General features: G+C 51.6%; 2 protein-coding genes across 2 annotated transcripts; one reads left to right on the top strand and one right to left on the bottom strand.

Annotated features, from left to right (window-relative positions):
- Positions 1 to 4,259: 4,259 nt before the first annotated feature.
- Positions 4,260 to 6,975, bottom strand: DEFB124 (defensin beta 124). The gene is made up of 2 exons (XM_043602655.1): positions 6,918 to 6,975; positions 4,260 to 4,467 (listed from the first exon to the last, which is right to left on the bottom strand). Exons 1-2 carry the CDS (start codon positions 6,973 to 6,975, stop codon positions 4,313 to 4,315), a joined length of 213 nt encoding a protein of 70 aa, XP_043458590.1. The 3' UTR covers positions 4,260 to 4,312.
- A 2,575-nt stretch (positions 6,976 to 9,550) lies between these two features.
- Positions 9,551 to 16,712, top strand: REM1 (RRAD and GEM like GTPase 1). Its single transcript, XM_043602654.1, has 5 exons — positions 9,551 to 9,660; positions 10,680 to 11,090; positions 12,168 to 12,250; positions 14,725 to 14,926; positions 16,117 to 16,712. Exons 2-5 carry the CDS (start codon positions 10,751 to 10,753, stop codon positions 16,383 to 16,385), a joined length of 894 nt encoding a protein of 297 aa, XP_043458589.1. The 5' UTR covers positions 9,551 to 9,660; positions 10,680 to 10,750; the 3' UTR covers positions 16,386 to 16,712.
- The last annotated feature ends 3,343 nt before the right edge of the window (positions 16,713 to 20,055 follow it).

The following is a 20,055-nucleotide window of genomic DNA, read 5'->3' as shown; positions in this document are numbered from 1 at the left end:
AGAGCCTTGACCTACAGTCCGAAGATTTAAGTCCAAGTCTCCTCTCTGCGCCTCAGGAGCTGTGTAGCTTCGGACAAGTCACTTTCCCTCTCTGAGCTTGGGAGCCTCATCCGTGAAGTATCTTGAGGAACCTTCCACCCTAGAATTGCCTTGTCTCCTTGGCCTGTTAGAGGCATCTATATGACTTTGGAGGTGGGATGTAGGCTTTGATGATGGTCTGTTAGGGTGCTGGGTGGGGATCAGCCATGTGCCTGTGAGGTGTGAGCTCCAGAAAACTAGTCTGTTTCGTCTTGGTTCAGCCCTCAGAAAGATGATGGCTGCCTCCGACATGACGCTCTGAGAGGGACACAGCATCCCTGCTGTAGTAGTCCTGGCAAGAATGCAGGAGCTGAGGGGCGCCTGGGCGGCTCAGTCGGTTGAGCGTCCGACTTCGGCTCAGGTGATGATCTCACAGTTCGTGAGTTCGAGCCCTGCATCGGGCTCTGTGCTGATGGCTCGGAGCCTGGAGCCTACTTCGGATTCAGTGTCTCCCTCTCTCTCTGCCCCTCCCCTGCTCACGCTCTGTCTCTCTCTCTCTCTCAAAAATAAACATTCAAAAATGCAGAAGCTGAATCCAATCATGAGCAAACATCGGACAAACTCCAACGGAGGGACATTCCCCAAAGTGACTGGCCTGGACTCCTCAAAAACGTCAATGACATGAAAGACTGAAGCACTGTTCCAGGTTAAAGGAGATCCAAGAAACCTGACAGCTGAATGTAATGTGTGATCCGGGGGTTCTGTGTTGCTCTAAAGGACTTTTTTGGAATAGCTGGTAAAAGCTGAATAAGATCTGAAGATTAGACAGTGGAACTTTGTCGATGTTAACGTGCTGATTTTTAAAACTGTACTGCGGTTATATAAGAAAATGCCTTTGTTGGGGCGCCTGGGTGGCGCAGTTGGTTAAGCGTCCGACTTCAGCCAGGTCACGATCTCGCGGTCCGTGAGTTCGAGCCCCGCGTCGGGCTCTGGGCTGATGGCTCGGAGCCTGGAGCCTGTTTCCGATTCTGTGTCTCCCTCTCTCTCTGACCCTCCCCCATTCATGCTCTGTCTCTCTCTGTCCCAAAAATAAATAAACGTTGAAAAAAAAAAATTTAAAAAAAAAAAAAAGAAAATGCCTTTGTTTTTAGGAAGAACCCTCTGAAGTATTTAGGCCTAAAGGGGATCATGTCTGATAAAATATATAATTTTATATATAAATTTATATTTATATATATATAATTATATATATAAATATTTTTATTTATATAAATTATATATAATATATTAATATATATTATATATATTTATATATTATATATACTTATATATTATATTATATTATATATATTTATTTATATAATTTATATGTTATATAAATTATATATAATATATATAAATAATTATAAATATATATTTATATAAATATAAATATAAATATATAAATATAAAAATTTATATAAATATAAATATATATACTTATATGTATATTTATATATAAATATAATAATATATATAAATATTATATATTTTTATATACACATAGAGAGAGAGAGAGGAAATGATAAGATAAAATGTTAACATTTGGAAAGACCAGGTGAAGGATCTATGGGAATCCTTTGTGCTGTTCCTGCACATTTTCTGAAGTCTGAAATACCGTGGACGAGAAGGCCAGCGGCGTGCCTCTGGCTCAGTAGAAGTGATGGCAACGGCAGTATTTTATTTACTGAGCACTTACAAAGTACCGGATGATCTCACCTGAACCCCCCTACCAGCCGCCCCCTTAAGAGTGATTATGCCCAAAAAAAAAAAAAAAAAAGAGTGATTATGCCCATTTTGCAGAGAAGAATTCTGACATCAGACACAGGAAGTGACCTGCCCTGATCACACGGCCCCCGTGGCCTGTCCGTGACACAGCTGGAAAATGAACTTGAATCTGACTCCTCACTCCCCCAAATCATCGCCGTCTACACTGCAACAAGGTCACAAATTCCCTCACACCGTGTCTGGGACTGTGCAAAAAAAAAAAAAAAGAAACCCCAAAAAATTAAAAAAAAAATTAAAAAAAACACAAAAAAAACAACCAACATAGCTTCTTTACTTTGTAGAACAACGGAGAGGGGAGGGGTCAGAGTGGGGAACTAAATTTAGCTCAACCCAGTTTAAAACTTGGTCTCATTCAACAAGTTAAATAGTCTCTTGAGGTTTCTTGAATTCGGAGAGACTCAGCCTCTCCGGTGTAATTTGCTCAGGCTCTCAGATTCCTCCTTTCCTCCCCTGCTCCTCCCATATATGACGGTTGGGCTAAGGGTGAGGAGATTCAGTGGTCGGGGGCGGCGGGCATCTGCTAGGATCTTGATGTCACTGAAAGCATCCACTGGCTTTCCAGCTACAGCTGGTTGCTGGTGAACTGGTCTGGCTTCCCGCTGACTCATCATACTGGCTAATGTCGCCTCACAGTAGCTCTCTGTGGTTCTGTGGCCAGCTCTGGGGTTCTTGTTCTCTTTCTAGGCTGACACCAGGCCCACCTCGTCCCTACCACATTGGGTCCTAAAACAGGTCCCTGGCCATCGGTTCAATGTCTAGGTCATCCAGAAACTAAGGGGCTACCGAGGCAGGACTGATACTCAGGTGGTAGGCTTTGCCATTAAAATAATTCAGTGCTTCCCTCCTGGTTGGTAAAGAGCTGTTGCCCAAGACCCTTCAGTATCCCCTCCTCTGCTCCAGCTGGCACATTCCCAGGTCCCTGTCATACCAGAAACTAAAGGGTTAACACGGCAGGCAGTCTCCAAGACTGCTCCAGCCCTGAGGCTCAGCATCCCTCCTGTGGAATGTCACCACTGTTCTTAGCCAGGGCAAGCAGGGTCCTTTCCTTACTCCAAGACTACCTGAACTTCTCTGGAAAGTCTCAAAGGACAGCGGATAAGAGCCCCCCTCCGTCACTGGCGTTCCCCTCAACTTATTGAACGTGCCTGCCCTTTCTGGGCTCTGCCCCAGGGGAAGGTGAGTCACCACTGGGGGTCATTCCCCTCTTCCTTCCCCCACCCCCAGGACGTCTACTATAGAGGCTGAAGCACTCAAATCCCAGCCTCCCTTACACCAGGCGTAGCCATGTGACCCAGGTCTGGCTCATGAGAAGGAAGCAGAAGTCTGCTGGGGAGGGGGACCAGAGACAGCTTTTGCTCTCCTGGTAAAGATCCAACCCTGCTTCCTGCTTTAAACAAGGATGTTGTGGGGCGCCTGGGTGGCACAGTCGGTTAAGCGTCCGACTTCAGCCAGGTCACGATCTCGCGGTCCGTGGGTTCGAGCCCCGCATCGGGCTCTGGGCTGATGGCTCGGAGCCTGGAGCCTGTTTCTGATTCTGTGTCCCCCTCTCTCTCTGCCCCTCCCCCGTTCATGCTCTGTCTCTCTCTGTCCCAAAAATAAATAAATAAATAAATAAAAATAAACAAGGATGTTGTGCCTCAAGTTTTGGTAGCCTTATGTGACCAGAGAGGATCCCCAGATGCTTGCCCTGATGTGGTTGCTGCCTAACGGCAGATAAGCCCATGCAAGTTGAGCTGTTTTTTCAGCCAAAGGCAATCCTGACGCAGGGCGAAGTCTGCTGGACCACCGCCCTGCCTCTGCTCCTGTTTTCTACCTGCCTTCCGTGCTCACCGATCCCCAGGCCTGGCCGAGGTTGACTTCTCCTCGCTCAGCTTTCCCTGTGTATGCAAAAACTGCTTTCATAAAATCCGTGGTCTTTTTCACCTGGGCAGGCCCTTGAGGTGCTAAAATAGGAGATGAAGGAACGTAGAGAAATCCTTTTGCTCTCTCGGGGGGCCTGCCTTTCAAGCCAAATGCACCATCTCATTGTGAATGCCAAAGTGTATTAACTCTACCATTATTAATCCTTACTATAATTAACTCATTATTATTATTAGCTGATATTATTACTATTAACTCTACTTTTTTTTGGCATTCCTTCTATAAATTCCAAATCTCATGATATTATAATTTATCCCCATTTCACGGATGAGGAGACCCAGGAGGCTTACAGAGATTGAGTAATCTTTCCCGAGTTGGACAGAGTGGAAGGGATAGAGGCAGGACCGGAACCATTTACAACAGTCATTAATACCCACTCTCCCCGGGCACTTCCCCTCTCTCCACCAACCAACCCTCTATCCCTCCCATACGGGACCTCGCCCACCCCCACATCCCCAGCATGAGGGTGGCAGGGTGGTGAGCAAGCAAGAGGAGACGGGCAGTAGCAGGTGTTTATTGGAGAGCAAGGGTGTCAGCCCAGAACCAGTTACACAGATTCAGTATTAGAGGGCAGAGGCCTGATTCCATAGGCGACACAGCACAGGGAGGCATCTGGGCACATGTGCATGTAGGTTTCATGCCTCGTACAGTAAGTTCGGCAGGCCCCTTGGCCTTTCCAGCACCGCTTGAATTCACTTCTCCCTATGCAGAGGAAGACCACAGGTCACAAAGCAGCCCATGGGTTGCAGGTTAGACCACTGTTCACAGGTTTGACCATAGATCAAGGGTTAGGCCACAGGTCACAGATCAGACCACTGTCCACAAGTTAGGCCACAGGACCCAGGTTAGATCACAAGTCACCGTTTAGCTCTCTGGTCGTTGTGTTAGGTGACTGGTCATACGACATCCCACAGGTCATAACTGAGGCCACAGGACAGGAACTCTGACCACAGGTTAGACTAGAGGCAACAGACCAGACCACTAGTCACGGATGAGACAACTAGTTACAAATGAGCCCACAGATTTCAGTCCAGGTTAGCCTATAGATCACAAGTTAGACCACTGGTTACAAGTTAGAAACTAATTTCTTGTCCAGGTTAACCCACACCCCAGGTACACTCTAAGCACTTTTTGTAACAACACTGTACAATTATGGTTGGTCTTATTATGATCCCTGTGATACAGGGTAAGGAAACTGAGGCACAGAAAGATTAACAACCTTGCCCAAGTTTAGAGAGTCATTAAGGAGCAGGGCCAAGATTCAAACCCAGGTAATAAGGCTCTAGAGTCCGCTTATAACCATAGCATAAACTGCCTCACACATATGGATCCATTTAATGTTAGTGGAGGAATTTCTACCCATGGGCTATGGAAAAGGTAGGGCTTTGGAGGAATGCGTCCTGTGCCCCCTCTAAGGTCCTCTAGGAGGCCTCAGGTTCCTCAGCTGTATAACTCCCTTTCAGGGGGGCAGTTATAGGGGATTTAGTCATTTTAGCACAGCGCCTGGCACACAGTAAATAATAAATGGAAAGGGAGATTATCACAATGACAGCTTCCGGGGGCGGGGGGGGGGGGGGGGCAACCAGGACTCATTGGAGGCCAACCCTCTCATTTTATGGATCAAGAAAGGGACTCACCCAACTTTTCCCAGCCAGTAAGCGCTGGGTCTGGAACAGGAACCCGAGACCCTGACTCCCAGGTGAGGGCGGTTCCTACAACTACTCTTGACACATCATCACATCTTGACCTTCCGGCGACCCTGAGACCCAGAGATGCTCTTTCCTCCTACATGGTCTGTATTCCCCGCCACCCTTGCTCCACTTCTCTCCTGGTACCCCCCCTCCAGCCACGCTGGCGCCCTCACTGCTCTTCAGACACCCCCGTCATTCTTCTGCCTCCTGCTACTTGTAAAGATTTTCTTAATATTCTCACTGTAGTCAGATCTCCGCTCAAGCCGACCTTATATACAAAATCGTTAAAGGGGCGTCTGGGTGGCTCAGTCGGTTAAGTGTCCGACTTCGGCTCGGGTCATGATCTCACGGTCTGTGGGTTCAAGCTCCATGTCAGGCTCTGTGCTGACAGCTCAGAGCCTGGAGCCTGCTTCGGATTCTGTGTCTCCCTCTCTCTCTGCCCCTCCCCTGCCCTCTCGCTCTCTCTCTCTCTCAAAAATAAATAAACATTGGGGCGCCTGGGTGGCGCAGTCGGTTAAGCGTCCGACTTCAGCCAGGTCACGATCTCGCGGTCCGGGAGTTCGAGCCCCGCGTCGGGCTCTGGGCTGATGGCTCAGAGCCTGGAGCCTGTTTCCGATTCTGTGTCTCCCTCTCTCTCTGCCCCTCCCCCGTTCATGCTCTGTCTCTCTCTGTCCCAAAAATAAATAAACGTTGAAAAAAAAATTTTTTTTTAAATAAATAAATAAACATTAAAAAACAAATAAAGAAAAACAAATAAATTGCTGAGGTTGGGTGATGATACACAGAGGGTTTTTATACTATCTTTTATTTGTGTTTGGCATTTTCTAAAATAAGGTTTCTTTTGAAAACTTACATCATTACATTAGTCTCTATTTTTGCATACGTTTACATTTTTCCGTAATAAAATGGTTTTTCGTTAACTCACCTTGTTTCTTGTGCTGATCTCTCTACTTTCATGTAAGTTTCAAGTTTTTCAAAAAACAAAAACAAACAACCACGCAGGGCCTCCCGTGACCCTCCCCACCAGCTCTCCCATCCTCCCCAACATGCACACACCACCCTAACCCCTTGTCCTGCTTCTATTCTGCTTAGCACTTGCCACCACCTGACACATGATGTGTTTATTTGGTTCTTTTCTGTCTAAAATTATCAGCCCCAAGAAAGCAAGGACGTTTTTTTTTTCCTCTCCCAGCGGTTGTCATAGTGCTGGGACACAGTAAATGTTTTTCAAATACATATTTGTCGAGTGAGTCCCATTTTAAAGATTAGGAAACTGAGGTGCAGGCTGATTTAGAAAGCTGCCCTAAGGTGCCCAGCAACTCAGTGGGGGGGGGGGGGGGGGGGGGGGGCCCAGAACTCAATCACTGGTCTAGGCCTCCTCTGTCCCCCAGAATCTGGGAGGCTCTCCCTCATTTCTGCATACACACACACACACACACACACACACACAGGTGATGTTACCTGGTGGCACATGACCCAGGACCAGGAGAGCCACGATCAGCAGAAGCAGCTGCGTCATGGCCACAGGGCTTCTGGGGAGGTCACCAAAGGAGCCAGGCTTACTGAGCCCTGCTGCCTGCAGCCCAGCCTTTATCAGGCTGCAGATCAAGGCAGGAGCGTGGGCACCAGGAGACCTAAGTGGGAGGCCGGGGCTCTGTGGTCCTGAGGATATAACTGGATCTCAGCCAGCTATGTGGGGAACTGGTCAGCCATACCTGCCAGAGATTGCTGAGCTCTGAAGCTACGGACAGGATTTCCTGAAGCGATGTCTGAGGTCAGAAACTAGACATCCTCTCCACCTGAGAGGGTGGGGAAAGGTGGGGCTTCAGAGAAACCTGGTTCAACGCCAGCGTCTCCCTCTAATCGCTGTGCTACCTTGGACAAATCATGTAACCTCTCTGAGCCTCAGGCGGTCATCAAGGAAATGATGACAGGCCCCCCCTTGCAAGGCTAAATACACGGACATTTCCCTTCCTGATGCCAAGGAGAGGGGGCCAGAACTCACTAACCCATTCAAACAAGCATGTATTTAGACCACTTGGAAAATGGAAAGAGTAACAGTACTTACCTCACAGAGACGAATGGCTACCTAGCTCATTAAGAGGATTAAACAAAATAGTACAACGGTTCTCTAAGTGTGATACCCACACCAGCATACAGCAGCAATACCTGAGGCTTGTTAGAAATGCAAATCCTTGGGGCGCCTGGGTGGCTCAGTCGGTTGAGCCTCCGACTTCAGCTCAGGTCACCATCTCGCGGTCCGTGAGTTCGAGCCCCGCGTCGGGCTCTGGGCTGATGGCTCAGAGCCTGGAGCCTGCTTCCATTCCATGTCTCCCCCTCTCTCTGCCCCTCCCCCGTTCATGCTCTGTCTCAAAAATAAATAAAACGTTAAAAAAAAAAAAAAAAAAAGAAATGCAAATCCTCACGCTCTGCCCAAACCTGCTGCATCAAAAGCTCTGGGTGCAGGTCCCAGCAAGCTGTGGTTTAACAAGCCTCCAAATGATTCTAATGCACAGCTAAAATTTGAGGACCACTGACACCATATGTGCAAATAGCTTAGAACAGTGTCCTACCCAGGCATCTGAGTTGCCTCTTGAGAGAGGAATAGCAGAAACAGAATTCCAGGCAGAAGGAACAGAATGTACCTGAAAGAGTGGGGCATGGCCAGAGAGGGGTTCATTAGGAGGAGAGATTGGAAACGGCCCTGCAGAGGATAGGAGCCAGAGCACGAGGGGCCTTGAATGCCAAGCTCAGGCTGTAAGCGTTGTGTAACCTGTCCAGATATCACTGTGAAATAAAGAAACTGAAACCTCAAGAAAGGAGGTGTGTTGCTCAAGGCCGTACAGCAATTGAGCCACAGAGCTGGGACTGGAAACCAAGTTGCCTCACTCCCAGACAATGTGCGACATGATATCAGTCACAGCCCATCTTGTAGGTAGGGAAAGGGACTCTCAGAAGGCCAGAGCACAGAGCACAGACATGAGGGGGCTCAGCGTCTGCCCAGAGCCCTGAGCTAATCTACAGGCTGTTGTGGGAGTTGCTCTGAGCTGGACACCTGGACCCCCTCAGCCATGACAATGAGCTCCACCCACAAGTACAGCCTGCTCTGCCTGGCCCCACACACAAACCTGCCCTCCCCAGTCCCTCATGATCTCAAAGGAAGCACCCTGCCCAAAGAGCCTGGATCCTAGCCCCCTGGATGGCCCAAATCACCAGTTCCCTATAGCCAACAGCTCTACTCTATCAGCATCACAGTGTCTCTCTCCTTCAAGTGCCTAGGAAGATTTTTTTTTTTTTTCTAAGCCACGGCGGTGAAAGAAAGGGACAGTGGGTTGCGAGGCAGAAACCTGAGTCCCGGGGCCAGGTAAGCTTCAGTTAAATATCCTTTCAGTGTTGTGTCGGGATTAAATGAACTAATAATCTAGGCAAAGCGCTCAAATCATACTAGCCACAGCCCAAATGCTCAGTAAATATTCATCAAAGAGGGGACAGCCATTCTTCCAGACACGGGACAGACCCCTGCATAAAGAGTGCTTAACCCAGAATTTGGTGAATGAATGAATGGGATGCCAAAATCAGGTATCAGAAGTCTTCAGCGCAGACCTAAGCTCCCTCCTCCCCTGGACCCACCTCCAAAATTCATTCACCATCCAGAGGAGAGTTTCTCAAAGTGGGGGCCCATGAACTCAGCATAAAGGTCACTTTGGGCACTTGTTTGAAATGCAGATTCCCAACCCCCTCTCCCAGAACTGCTGAACCCGCCTCTCTTGGAGGGTGGGCCCTGGGAATCAACATTCAACCAGTTCCGCAGGTGGTTTCCGCGAGGGCGAAATAAAGTTGGTGCACCCGGTTGCGGGCGTGAATGCAGAAGAGGATCCAGACCCAGGAATTCAGAAACCCCATCTTTCCTCTCTCGCTCCCCCCCCCCCCAACCCTGACACCGCCACTACCACCCCAGGCGAAGGACTTGGGGCCGTGGGTCAACTGAGCTCGGTGAAAAGTCGTTCCGCGACCGAGGCCTCGGGGCGGGGACCCCGGGGCTGCCCTGATGGGGCGGGGCTGGACGGGGCGGGGTCTCGGCTCCTCCCCCGGCCCGGGCGGCGGGGCGGGACTGGCCCGAGGGGCTGCGCGCCGAGGCGGTGGTGCAGCCTGGAGCACCCGGCAGCTGCGGCGGCCGGGGACCCTGGACCCCTCCTCAAGCGAGGTAAACGCCCGCGCAGCCCGCCGCCAACTTAGTCGAGTTGGAGCGGAGTTCGCCAGGCGCCTGCACGGGGGGCTCTGCGGCGCAGGCAGGGGCGAGGGAGGCCTCGAACCCGCGTCCCCGGGGTGAGGGTCCTCCGACCTGGGGCCCGGAGGGTTGGATAGCCTCGGGCAAGGAACCCTCCCGGGATCAGGGGACTTACATCCAGGACCCTGGGCGGGGGAGGCCTGGACTCAGACCCCGGGAAGGGCACATGCGCCCCCAGGGTCCTGGAGGTCTCCTCCCCGCCCCCTTCCAGGACCCTGTCCTGTCACCAAACCTGGGGCCCGGCTGCCTCGCAACCCCTGCCCCCCAGCAGCCGCTGGAGGCTGTCGCGCCGGCATCTCCTGAATTTTTCACGTAGGGGGCGGGCCGGACACGCCGTTCCCATGGCACCAGGGCTCTCGAGTTACAGCCCAGGGAACCCCCAGATTCCCATCGCCCTTCGGAATACCAACCCACCCGTGCTGCCTCTTAGCCCTCAGCGGAAGTGAACCCCCCAGGGGCCCTCAACCCTCCGTACCCCCCAACCCCGATCTGGACCTTGGGGAAGTGAGCTGTGGGGTAGGGGAGGGCCGGGGCAATTCAGGTGCCTTTCAGAACGTAGGTCCCATGTTCCGAATGGGAGGGACACGTCTGTGGACAGGGTGTGTGCATGCTTGTATGGATCCCACCTCCCTGCTGCCCCTCTGCCTGTCTCTGCCTGTGTGTCCTGGGGTATTCCGTCATCCTCAAGGCATAGGAAGTGACCTCTGGGTGTGCATGCGTGTGCTCACAGCCTGCACGCTCACCCCTCCCAGCCTGCTCTAGGCTTACTCTGGCCCTGAAGCCAGGAAGCCCCCACCCCAAGGAGCTGAGGTGCCTCCTCCTGTCATTTGAACAAGAGAAGGTTTGGGAGGAAGTCATCTCAGAAGCTCATCTGGACCCTGCAGAAGGGGGTGACAGCACCTTGCTCACTGCCCATTCCTGCTTCTTGCTCACAGAGGGAAGGAAGGAAGGAAGGAAGGAAGGAAGGAAGGAAGGAAGGAAGGAGCAAAGCCCCTCCCACCCAAGGATGACACTAAACACCCAGCAAGAAGCAAAGACCCCCCTGCGTCGGCGAGCCAGCACTCCACTGCCCTTGTCCGCCCGGGGCCACCAACCTGGCCTCTTGTGTACAGCACCTTCCACAAAATCCCAGCATCCCCGGCTGGGCCAGTCAGCCTCCCTCAATCCTCCCCCCCGGCAACCTTCACCTGCCCCCAATGGTTGGTCCTCTGAATCCAGCGACTCTGAAGGCTCCTGGGAGGCCCTCTACCGCGTGGTACTGCTTGGAGATCCTGGCGTAGGGAAGACCAGCCTGGCCAGCCTCTTTGCAGGGAAGCAAGAGCGAGACCTCCATGAACAGCTTGGAGGTAGGGACTCTGTGGGCTGGGCTGGGTTGTGGCCACAGGAGTAAAAGCCCTGTAGTCAGGGGCACAAGGCTGCCAAGAACAGTTGTGCAACTCACACACTGCTCAACTCTAAAGGGCATCATTCACATAGTCTGTGAAGTGAATGATGCCCCCTGACAGTGTGCAGGGCACAGCCCACACAATGGTCTAGAGGAGGGAAATTTGTTGAATTGTGAGAATTTTGCCAGTTTCTCAGGGATGATTAATTTCCATGTCATGAGGGAAGCAATTCTGAGCTCCATGAGTCTCAAAGGGAAAGAAATAAGTAGGCTTCCAGCCAGCTCAGAAACTCCCAGCCCCAACTTCCACCTCTCAGATCCTCCTACCTCCACAGACAACCATCCACGCCCACCATGACCAGCAGCAAAATTAAGATCTTGACCCAAATGGAGACTTCCCAGGTTCCCTTATCCTCAAGTGATGCAGTGAGCAGAGAGAGCCGGGGGCCCCAGGATGAGGGGAGAAGGGACAGGACAGAGGAAATGAAGAGGGGTCCCTACAGGACTAGCTGAGAGTCCACAGGATGAGTAGAGAGGGAGGTTGGTTAAAAGCAAAGAGAAAGTGGGGACACTCTGGCCAGGCCCCTTCTCTAGCCTTGACCCCTCTGAGTGTGAGAACCCATATGAGGCATGTACATACGTGTACCTGTAGGCGTGACCGATGGGGAGACTGAGGCCCAGAGAGGGTTCATACGACCTGCCTGAAGCATGCACTAAGCCAGGGACAGAACGGGAATGAGAGAAGTCCCAGCCAACTTTAACCCCACCATCCCATACGTGTCAACCAACAACCAACCAAAGTAGCAAAAGTTTTCTCAGCACCTACTAGGTGTCAGATATCTTGCTGGCAGCTGGGGAGACATGGGCTCCTCGTGGAGCTTCCTGACGTGTCAGGAGAGACAAGACATCAAGCAAGTGCGGGGAGCACTTCCAACACAAGTGGAGGGGGCGCTGTGATCAGAAAGGGGACTAGGGGAGGCCACACCCTCCCCAGGCCTGTTCCTTCCTCCCTGAGATCTGGCTCTTCCCTTGGTTGCAGAAGATGTGTACGAGAGGACCCTCACGGTGGACGGAGAGGATACCACGCTGGTGGTCATGGACACCTGGGAGGCTGAGAAACGGGTATGGCACAGCAGGCAGGACTCGGGGCGGGGGGGGGGGGGGGGGAGGTGCCGAGCCTAGGACCAGACCCTTGTCCCCTCCTCGGACACTACAACAGGGACATGGCAGAGGCCATCCTCGGCAACCCCCAAGGCCAACAACTCCCAAGCAGCCTTTGGAACCAAAGACTGAAGAACCTCATGACCGTGAGTCCTTTCTCACTGCATTGATGCCCTCTACAGCCGTCCCAGGATGTGCTTCTCCCCCTGCCGACCCCCACCTTGTCCTCAGGACCCTCATCCCACACACACTACCCCCCACACACTGTGCAAAAGGAGGAACACTGCATTTAGCACCAAAATGTCCGAGGGTAAACCGACCCCCTTTCTCTTGCCTCCCAGCTGTGTGGCTTTGTGCAGGTGACTCACCAGTCACCCTGCGCTTCAGTTTTCTCAACTGATAGATGGGTTGATCATTCCTGCCTTCCTTACCAGCTGGGTTTTTTTAAGTCTTTATGCAATTTCACAGTGGTGAGCAAGCGGTGTGCAGCATGAGACAATGCTGAAAATAGGTGAAGAGATGTAAATAATGATCATTCTAATGACTCGCAACTTGGTAGCTAGTAAAGAAAGAAACCAAAGGAAGTCCTTCCCTACCCCCTTCCAGAGCAGGAAGAAAGCAGACAGGGATATGTCCCTGTTATGCTTGTCTCACCTTGTCTGAGTTTTCTTTTTTTCTTGCTATACAGATAATACATGCTCACTGTAGAACTTTTAAGAAATACAACCAGAGAGAAGGATGTAAAAATCACCGGGAGCCTATCTCATTAAGGGGTAGGCCCCGCCCCTAACATGCAGCGAGGCCTCGCCCATGGGGTGGGGCTTAGGAAGGGCACTGTTGGGTGATTGGCCAGAATGGCTGACAGCCCTAGCGATAGGCAGAAAGGATGGGGAGGAAGGAGCTAAGTGGCCAATTCTTTTCCGGCAGAATAAAAGAACACCCAAGTCCAAATGAGCGTGATGAGGATGATGACGGTCTTCCTAACAGCAGCTGGCATTTATGCAGCTGGGTGGAAGCCCACCCTTTTCCCAAGTGTCAGCCCCTGTGCTAAGCTCTGTATATATATTATGATGTTCAGGCAAAGCAAAATCTGTGAGTGAGTTTTCTGATTCCCATTCTACTGATGAGTAAACCAAAGCTCAGAGAGGTTCAGTAATGGGTCCAAAATTGTCAGAGAGCAAGTGGAATTCAAACCCAGATCTATAAGACTCTGATCCTGTATTCTTTTTTTTTTTTTAAGTTTTTGTTTGTTTTTTTTTTGAGAGAGAGAGAGAGAGAGAGAGCAGGGGAGGGGTGGAGAGAGAGAGAATCCCAAGCAGGCTCCGTGCTGTCAGAGCAGAGCCCAATGTGGGGCTCAAACTCACAAACTGTGAGATCATCACCTGAACCAAAGTCAAGATTCAGCTGCTTAACCAACTGAGCCACTCAGGTGCCCTCCGAGTCTGTACTCTTATGCACGAGGACTGTCCCTCTCCATCGCCACTGGGAACACCACCTTCTGAGCCTTCAGCTGGGGTTTCACCCCTTTACCCATTCATTAAAAAACACTAGCGGGATATGTATCACGGGCCAGGACACTGGAGACCCAGCAGCGTATAAGATAGATGCGTTCCCTGGCCTTATGGAGCTCACAGGCTGGTGAGGGAGGGGCTACTTTTGAATGCAGTTGAAAATCCTATGGGGCAGAGTCCAGTGAATGAAGAAAAGGGATCAGCCTGGAAGTCCCATTTGGGAGGCAGGCGGGGGGGGTGGGGGGGGGAGTACTGGAACTGGAATTCTGTGCCCAGCTGGCTGGCTGTATGGCCTTGAGAACGTTTTCTCTCTCCTCTGGCCCTTGGTTTTCCTACAAGTAAAATGGGGAAACTGGTTCAGTTTGAACAAGTTGGTGACGGTGGAGGGTCGAGGCAATTTCCAAAAAGGGTCCACAGTAGCAGTGTCATTGGGTTGAGTATTTATTTACTTACTTATTTATTTGAGGGGGGGGGGGAGGGAGGGAATCTTAAGCAGGCTCCTTGCTGTCAGTCTAGCAAGACTGAGCCCTCCTCAGAAACCAGACACAAGAGCTGAACCCTTCTCAGCAGGAAGAGAAACCAAACAAATCTTTGGTCTCCAGTGTCCAGCCCACACTAGGAATCCAGGAATGAGAAAATATAGTCAGGTGGGTTCACTAGCCCAATTTTGCAAAGAGAAACTGGGGCTCAGAGAGGGTTGGTGGTTTGCCCACGGCGACGATACAGACAACGGCAGAATTTGTTCCTCAAACCTGTCTAGAGTGTAAGCCTCAGCCCCGGTCCACCCATCAGACCATCCATCCCAGCCTCAGCCCGGGTCCATCCATCAGACCATCCCAGCCCCACCTTTCACAGCGACACCCCTCTGGCGGAGAGGTAGATACCTTACGGTTTGAGGACAGGCCTGGGGTCCCTCTGTTGCAGGATGAAAGCTGGAGCCAGGATTCATGCCTGCAGGTGGGCAGCGCCTATGTCATCGTGTATTCCATCGCAGACAGAGGCAGCTTCGAGAGTGCCTCTGAGCTCCGCATTCAGCTGCGGCGCACGCATCAGGCCGACCACGTGCCCATCATCCTGGTGGGCAACAAGGCTGACCTGGCACGCTGCCGGGAAGTCTCCGTGGAAGGTGAGCCGTCTACTCCACCCTCCTCCTCCAGCTTTCCCTCTGCCGCTAACCCTAACCCCGGCCCCATCCTGCATCTACTTGCCTCAGCCTGAAAGCTAGGAACTGTTCTCGCCTCCTCTCTCACTTCCGGAAACCAGTCCCCCCAGTCCTGTGAGGCCCACCTCCCTTAACCCCACGTTCCCTTCCCCCCATGCCCACAACCTCTGCCCCATCCTGGCATCTCCACCTTAGTCTGGGCCAGCCCCCCTACTTCTCTCTCCCCGTTCAATCAGTTCTCCTCGCCAGCTGCCAGAGTTTTCCAAAACCAGACCTGACCTTGTCACTACTTTGCGTAAAAATCCCCCTATGGCTCCCCCATGCCCTTAATCAGAGACACTTTATCCACCGGACGGGATAGGTCCACTGCCTACAATCTTTTCAGGGGCTTATACCTGAGACCTGAAACAATTATGAGCTCCAAAACAAATACAGTGAGAAATTTGTAAATTACAATTTCACAAAGCTTTAATCATCTACAAAACTTCATATTGTGACAGCCAACAACTGCAAACCAAAACATTTAGTTATATATAAGTTGTATTTAAAGTGGGATGGGGAATTAATTTCAATACATTTGATAACATGTGGGACCCATAAAGATCTCAAAATGGCCTTCCTCACAGGGCAAAATCTAAAAAATATGGAAACTGAGAGCCAGAGAAGGTAAGCCAGCTCCACGGGGTCACCAGCCACTGGGGGCTAGAACCCAGGCCCCTGTCTCCCAGCCCAGTGGCTTCCTGGAGATGGAAGACGATATATGCCTTGTGAGCAAACATCCCCAAATTCCGCAGCAAAACCCCCAGGCGATTTTGTGAAATTGCTGTCCCAGATCTCATCCCAAACCTCCCAAATCAGATTCTTGGCTGGTGGTTTCAGGAATCCGCATTTTAACAAGCTCCCCCAGATAATTCTAATGCACAGCTTAGACCCTTTACCTGGCATTCAAGACCCTTCCCAGCCTCGCTTTGCATCAGTATCAGTCACTAGCCTGTGCACTAACTCCTCAGAGCCCAGTCTCGTTGTCCTCGGAATCCCCTGGCACCCAACGCAAGTTAGGGCACAAAGAAAAAAGTGACTCAGCTTGAAACTCAACGCACCTCTTCCTACCTTTATGTCCCCCTCCACCCCGCCCGTCTGACCCCGCCCCTCAGAGGGCCGCGCCTGCGCGGTGGTGTTCGACTGCAAGTTCATCGAGACGTCGGCCACGCTGCAGCACAACGTGGCCGAGCTCTTCGAGGGCGTGGTGCGCCAACTGCGCTTGCGCCGCCGGGACAGCTCGGCCCCGGCGCCTCCCGCGCCCCGACGGCGCGCCAGCCTGGGTCAGCGGGCTCGTCGCTTCCTGGCACGGCTGACGGCCCGCAGCGCCCGCCGGGCACTCAAGGCCCGCTCTAAGTCTTGCCACAACCTGGCGGTGCTCTGAGGCCGCCCTGCCTCCTGGGGGTGGCGGAACACTGGGCTGCATTCTGAGCTCCACCGATGCCACCGAGGGTCCTCGACGCAGTTGCCTGGACTCGGCACAGTGGGCTGTGCCTGTCCGCTGCCCCGAGGGCCGCAGCATCTCCCAAAGCTGCAGCTTCAGGGACCCCCTCCGCTCCAGGAAGGGGTGGACAGACTATGGGACCGAAGCCTCAAGTTGGGCACAGCGTAGGGTTTTGTTTTTGTTTTTTTTACGCGGTGCGTGTCTTTTTGTAAAAATCTTCCTTGTCCCTTGGCTCTGGCCAACTCACAATAAACCAGACCAGAAGGATGTCCTGTCTGCATGCCCAGACCTCTTCTTTCGGAATCTTCCAGGCATCTCCACCTCCCAACTCTCCCATCTACACTGGTCGCGGATTGGGTTAACCTGCTGACTTGAGTCAAGGTCAGTCAGTCAAATCATCGGATCAATTGTGTGTTCAGGCCCTTCTCCCCTTCTCCGAACCACTGGGCATGGCCCCTGTGCGGCACCCCTCGCGCCCCCTCCCCCATCTTCGAGGGAGACCCCGTGGAGCATAAACAACCACAGTTCAGTGGGCTGACCTCCTATTTTCTCATAAACCCATTTTTTTAGATTGTAGATTCATAAAATCTTATCTGGAAGGAATCTCAGCATTCATCCTCACGATGTAATAGCTATCGTTTGTTAGGAGCTGTGTTCTAAGCTGTCACAACTAGGAATTGATCTTCACAAACCCTGTTTACTAATTAGGAAAATAGACCAATAGACGGTGAAGGTCCGCGGTCAAGATCATTTAGTTAGCTACTATAAGTGAAGTTGTCAAAATTCCAATCCAGGCTTGTCAGGCTAGGGTTTGTGCCCTTAGCTGCAGCCCTCTTGGAGAATGTGACAAAAAGCTATAGAGTCCTGGGGAAGGGGACTTTCAAACACAAGTTTGCATATGATTTAACCTGGAGGGGGATCCTTGCCTCCATGAAACCCATCCATTAATCCCCAGGATTAGTTCAACTCATTCATTTTTCTGAGTGTGGGAACTGAAGTCCAGAGAGAGGAAGTGAGCATCCCAGCGTCACCCAGCTCGGGAGGGTGAGGACTAGACCCCAGGACCCAGCCTCCTCTCATGTCTGCGCAGGAAGTAGGAGTAGTGAGGCATCCAGCCTGGCTGGGGCTGTGGGGCTGAGGCTGGACCTTAGGGGTCAGGTCAGGAGTTTCCAGCCGAAGGGGAAAGGGGTGTCACTACTTTGGGAGGAGAACAAGATGCGAATGGTTGGGACCATCATGTCCCTGACGCCTGACACCCCTGCCCCCAACCAGCTGCCCGCCCGGATGCCTTGGCCACCAGGAACACGGTGCCAAAGAAGGCTGGAGCTTGGGGCAGACGAGCCCCATATCCTCCGTCTTCAAGCCCCCAGTCTTGCCAGCAGGGCACTGATGGCACTTATTTCCTCCTCCTAACTCCAGCTCGGGTTAAGGGAGGAGGAGGGGGGTCTTCCCCCCACCCCAAGCTGTCTCTGGCCTGCGGTTGTGGGGGAGGGGCTCCAGTTGTGGAAAGTTGGCAGAGGCAGCCGGCAGCAGCCGGAGAGTGGAAAAAATGATATCAAACCCGGAAAAATGCAAGCCGGATGGAGGGCCTGAGTCGGCCCTGGGAGGTGAGAGGGAGGGAGGGAGGGAGGGGGCCCCACAGGCTGAGAAAGGAAGAGGGGCCAGGGGGAGAGCACAGGAGCTGGTTTTGAGAACACTGAGGGTAATCGCTGTCATTTCTTCGTTTCTTCATCCACAAATATTTATTGAGGGCCTACTAAGTGCGGGGCACAGTGCCAGGCTCTGGGGAGGTAGAGGCAAACCGAAGCAGTAGGATGCTGCTCCCTGGAGCCCCCGTCTGGTGGGGAAAGCAAGCTAGAACACAAGTAAGTGAATAAAATGGTTACCAACGGATAAGGGACTAATGAGGGTGTTCGTGGAAGGCCCTGAGGATAATCCAGTGCAATCCGGCCAATTTACAGATGGGGAAACTGAGAACCGGAGAGAGGGGGCGGGCTTACCGCAGGCTACTCAGAGCGTGGAAGAAGTCATTGAGACCAGGATTAGGGATGGAAGGGGAGGAAAGGAAGGGAGGGAGGGAGGGAGGGAGGGAGGGAGGAAGAGCAGACCAGGGTCAGGGGGAAAAGTATGCAGCCAACATGGCAGCTCAGTGGTTGAGGTGGGTCATGGGTCCTGAACCAGAGGGTCTGTGTTCAATCCTCTATCTCTCTGTTTCTCAGTTTCCCCATCTATAAAATAGGATTCATGACAATTCCCTCCTCAGGATTGATGTGGGGATTCAATGACCTAAGATGTGTAAATGTCTTGGGGCGCCTGGGAGGCTCAGTCGGTTGAGCGTCCAACCTCAGCTCAGGTCATGATCTCACAGTCCGTGAGTTCAAGCCCCGCGTCGGGCTCTGTGCTGACAGCTCAGAGCCTGGAGCCTGCTTCCGATTCTGTGTCTCCCTCTCCCCCTCACGCTCTGTCTCTTTCTCTCAAAAATAAATAAATAAATAAATAAACATTAAAAAAAAATTTTTAAACAAAAAAGATAAAAAACATTAAAAATTTTTTATTAAAAATGTTTTTGTTTTATTCTATATTTGAGAGAGACAGAGCGTGAGCAGGGGAGGGACAGAGAGATGGAGACAGAACCCGAAGCAGGCTCCAGACTCCACGCTGTCAGCACAGAGTCTGACACGGGGCTCGAACTCACGAACCACGAGATCATGACCCGAGCTGAAGTCGGACGCTTAACCACCCAGACGCCCCTTAAAATGATTTTTTTTAAAGATGTGTAAATTTCTTAAAACAGTCCCTGTGTCAAGGAAGATTCAGTGACTGTTGGTTCCCACTAGCATATCTTAAGACCTTGGGGAAACCAGGGCTTTTTTTTTTTTTAATCTTCTTTAAATGTTTATTTATTTGGGGAGAGAGAGATTGCGAGCGGAGAAGGAGCAGAGAAAGAAAGAGAGAGAATCCCAAGAAGGTTCCGTGCTGTCAGTGCAGAGCCCGATGCAGGGCTCGAACTCAGGAACCGTGAGATCATGACCTGAGCGGAAATCAAGAGTCAGTCACCTAACAGACTGAGCCACTCAGGCGCCCTGACCAGGGCTCGTTAAGGGTGGGATACTCTGGGACTGTAAAGATTTGCTTGGGAGTCTTTGCCCTGCTGTGACACTGGAGGACTTTAGGAAAATCTCTTCCCCTCTTGGGCTTCAGTTCTCCCATCAGTAAATAAAGAGATTGAATGTGAACTTGTATCATATATTCATGTGCGAACCCATTTACTGTCTGCCCACCCCCCCCGGGGAATAAATGCCCCATGAGGTTAGGGCCCCCAGTACTTCTCTTTCCCCAGCCACCTACAACAGTGCCTGGCTCATAATAGGTGATCAATAAATACCTGTTGAATGGAGTGATGAACGGATCTGCAAAATGGCCCTTCCAATCCTGACCCCTCTAACTTTAGGAGTCTGTGAATAAAGCATAGCTGGGAAAGCGTGTGACAAAACCACAATACTCCTCCCAGGGACATGACCCGTGATAATTTAGAAAAGTCTTTCTCACCCATCAAAAAAAAAAAAAAAGCTAACTTTGTTTTAGCTCTTTCTGTGTGCTAGGCCCCATG

The sequence above is a fragment of the Prionailurus bengalensis genome, chromosome A3, assembly GCF_016509475.1.
Source record: "Prionailurus bengalensis isolate Pbe53 chromosome A3, Fcat_Pben_1.1_paternal_pri, whole genome shotgun sequence".
Classification (NCBI taxonomy): domain Eukaryota; kingdom Metazoa; phylum Chordata; class Mammalia; order Carnivora; family Felidae; genus Prionailurus; species Prionailurus bengalensis.
The sequence above is the reverse complement of the archived record's forward strand: the minus strand, read 5'-3'. Positions and strand labels throughout refer to the sequence as shown.

What these genes read in the sequence shown, in the direction of transcription:
- DEFB124 (XM_043602655.1), bottom strand. Translation starts at nt 6,975, where the DNA reads ATGACGCAGCTGCTTCTGCTGATCGTGGCTCTCCTGGTCCTGGGTCAT. An exon ending in CCTGGGTCATGTGCCACCAG is followed by an intron (nt 4,468 to 6,917) that starts GTAACATCACCT and finishes TCCTCTGCATAG; the next exon opens with GGAGAAGTGAATTCAAGCGG.
- REM1 (XM_043602654.1), top strand. Translation starts at nt 10,751, where the DNA reads ATGACACTAAACACCCAGCAAGAAGCAAAGACCCCCCTGCGTCGGCGA. An exon ending in CCTGGGAGGCTGAGAAACGG is followed by an intron (nt 12,251 to 14,724) that starts GTATGGCACAGC and finishes CCTCTGTTGCAG; the next exon opens with GATGAAAGCTGGAGCCAGGA. An exon ending in CCGGGAAGTCTCCGTGGAAG is followed by an intron (nt 14,927 to 16,116) that starts GTGAGCCGTCTA and finishes CCCGCCCCTCAG; the next exon opens with AGGGCCGCGCCTGCGCGGTG.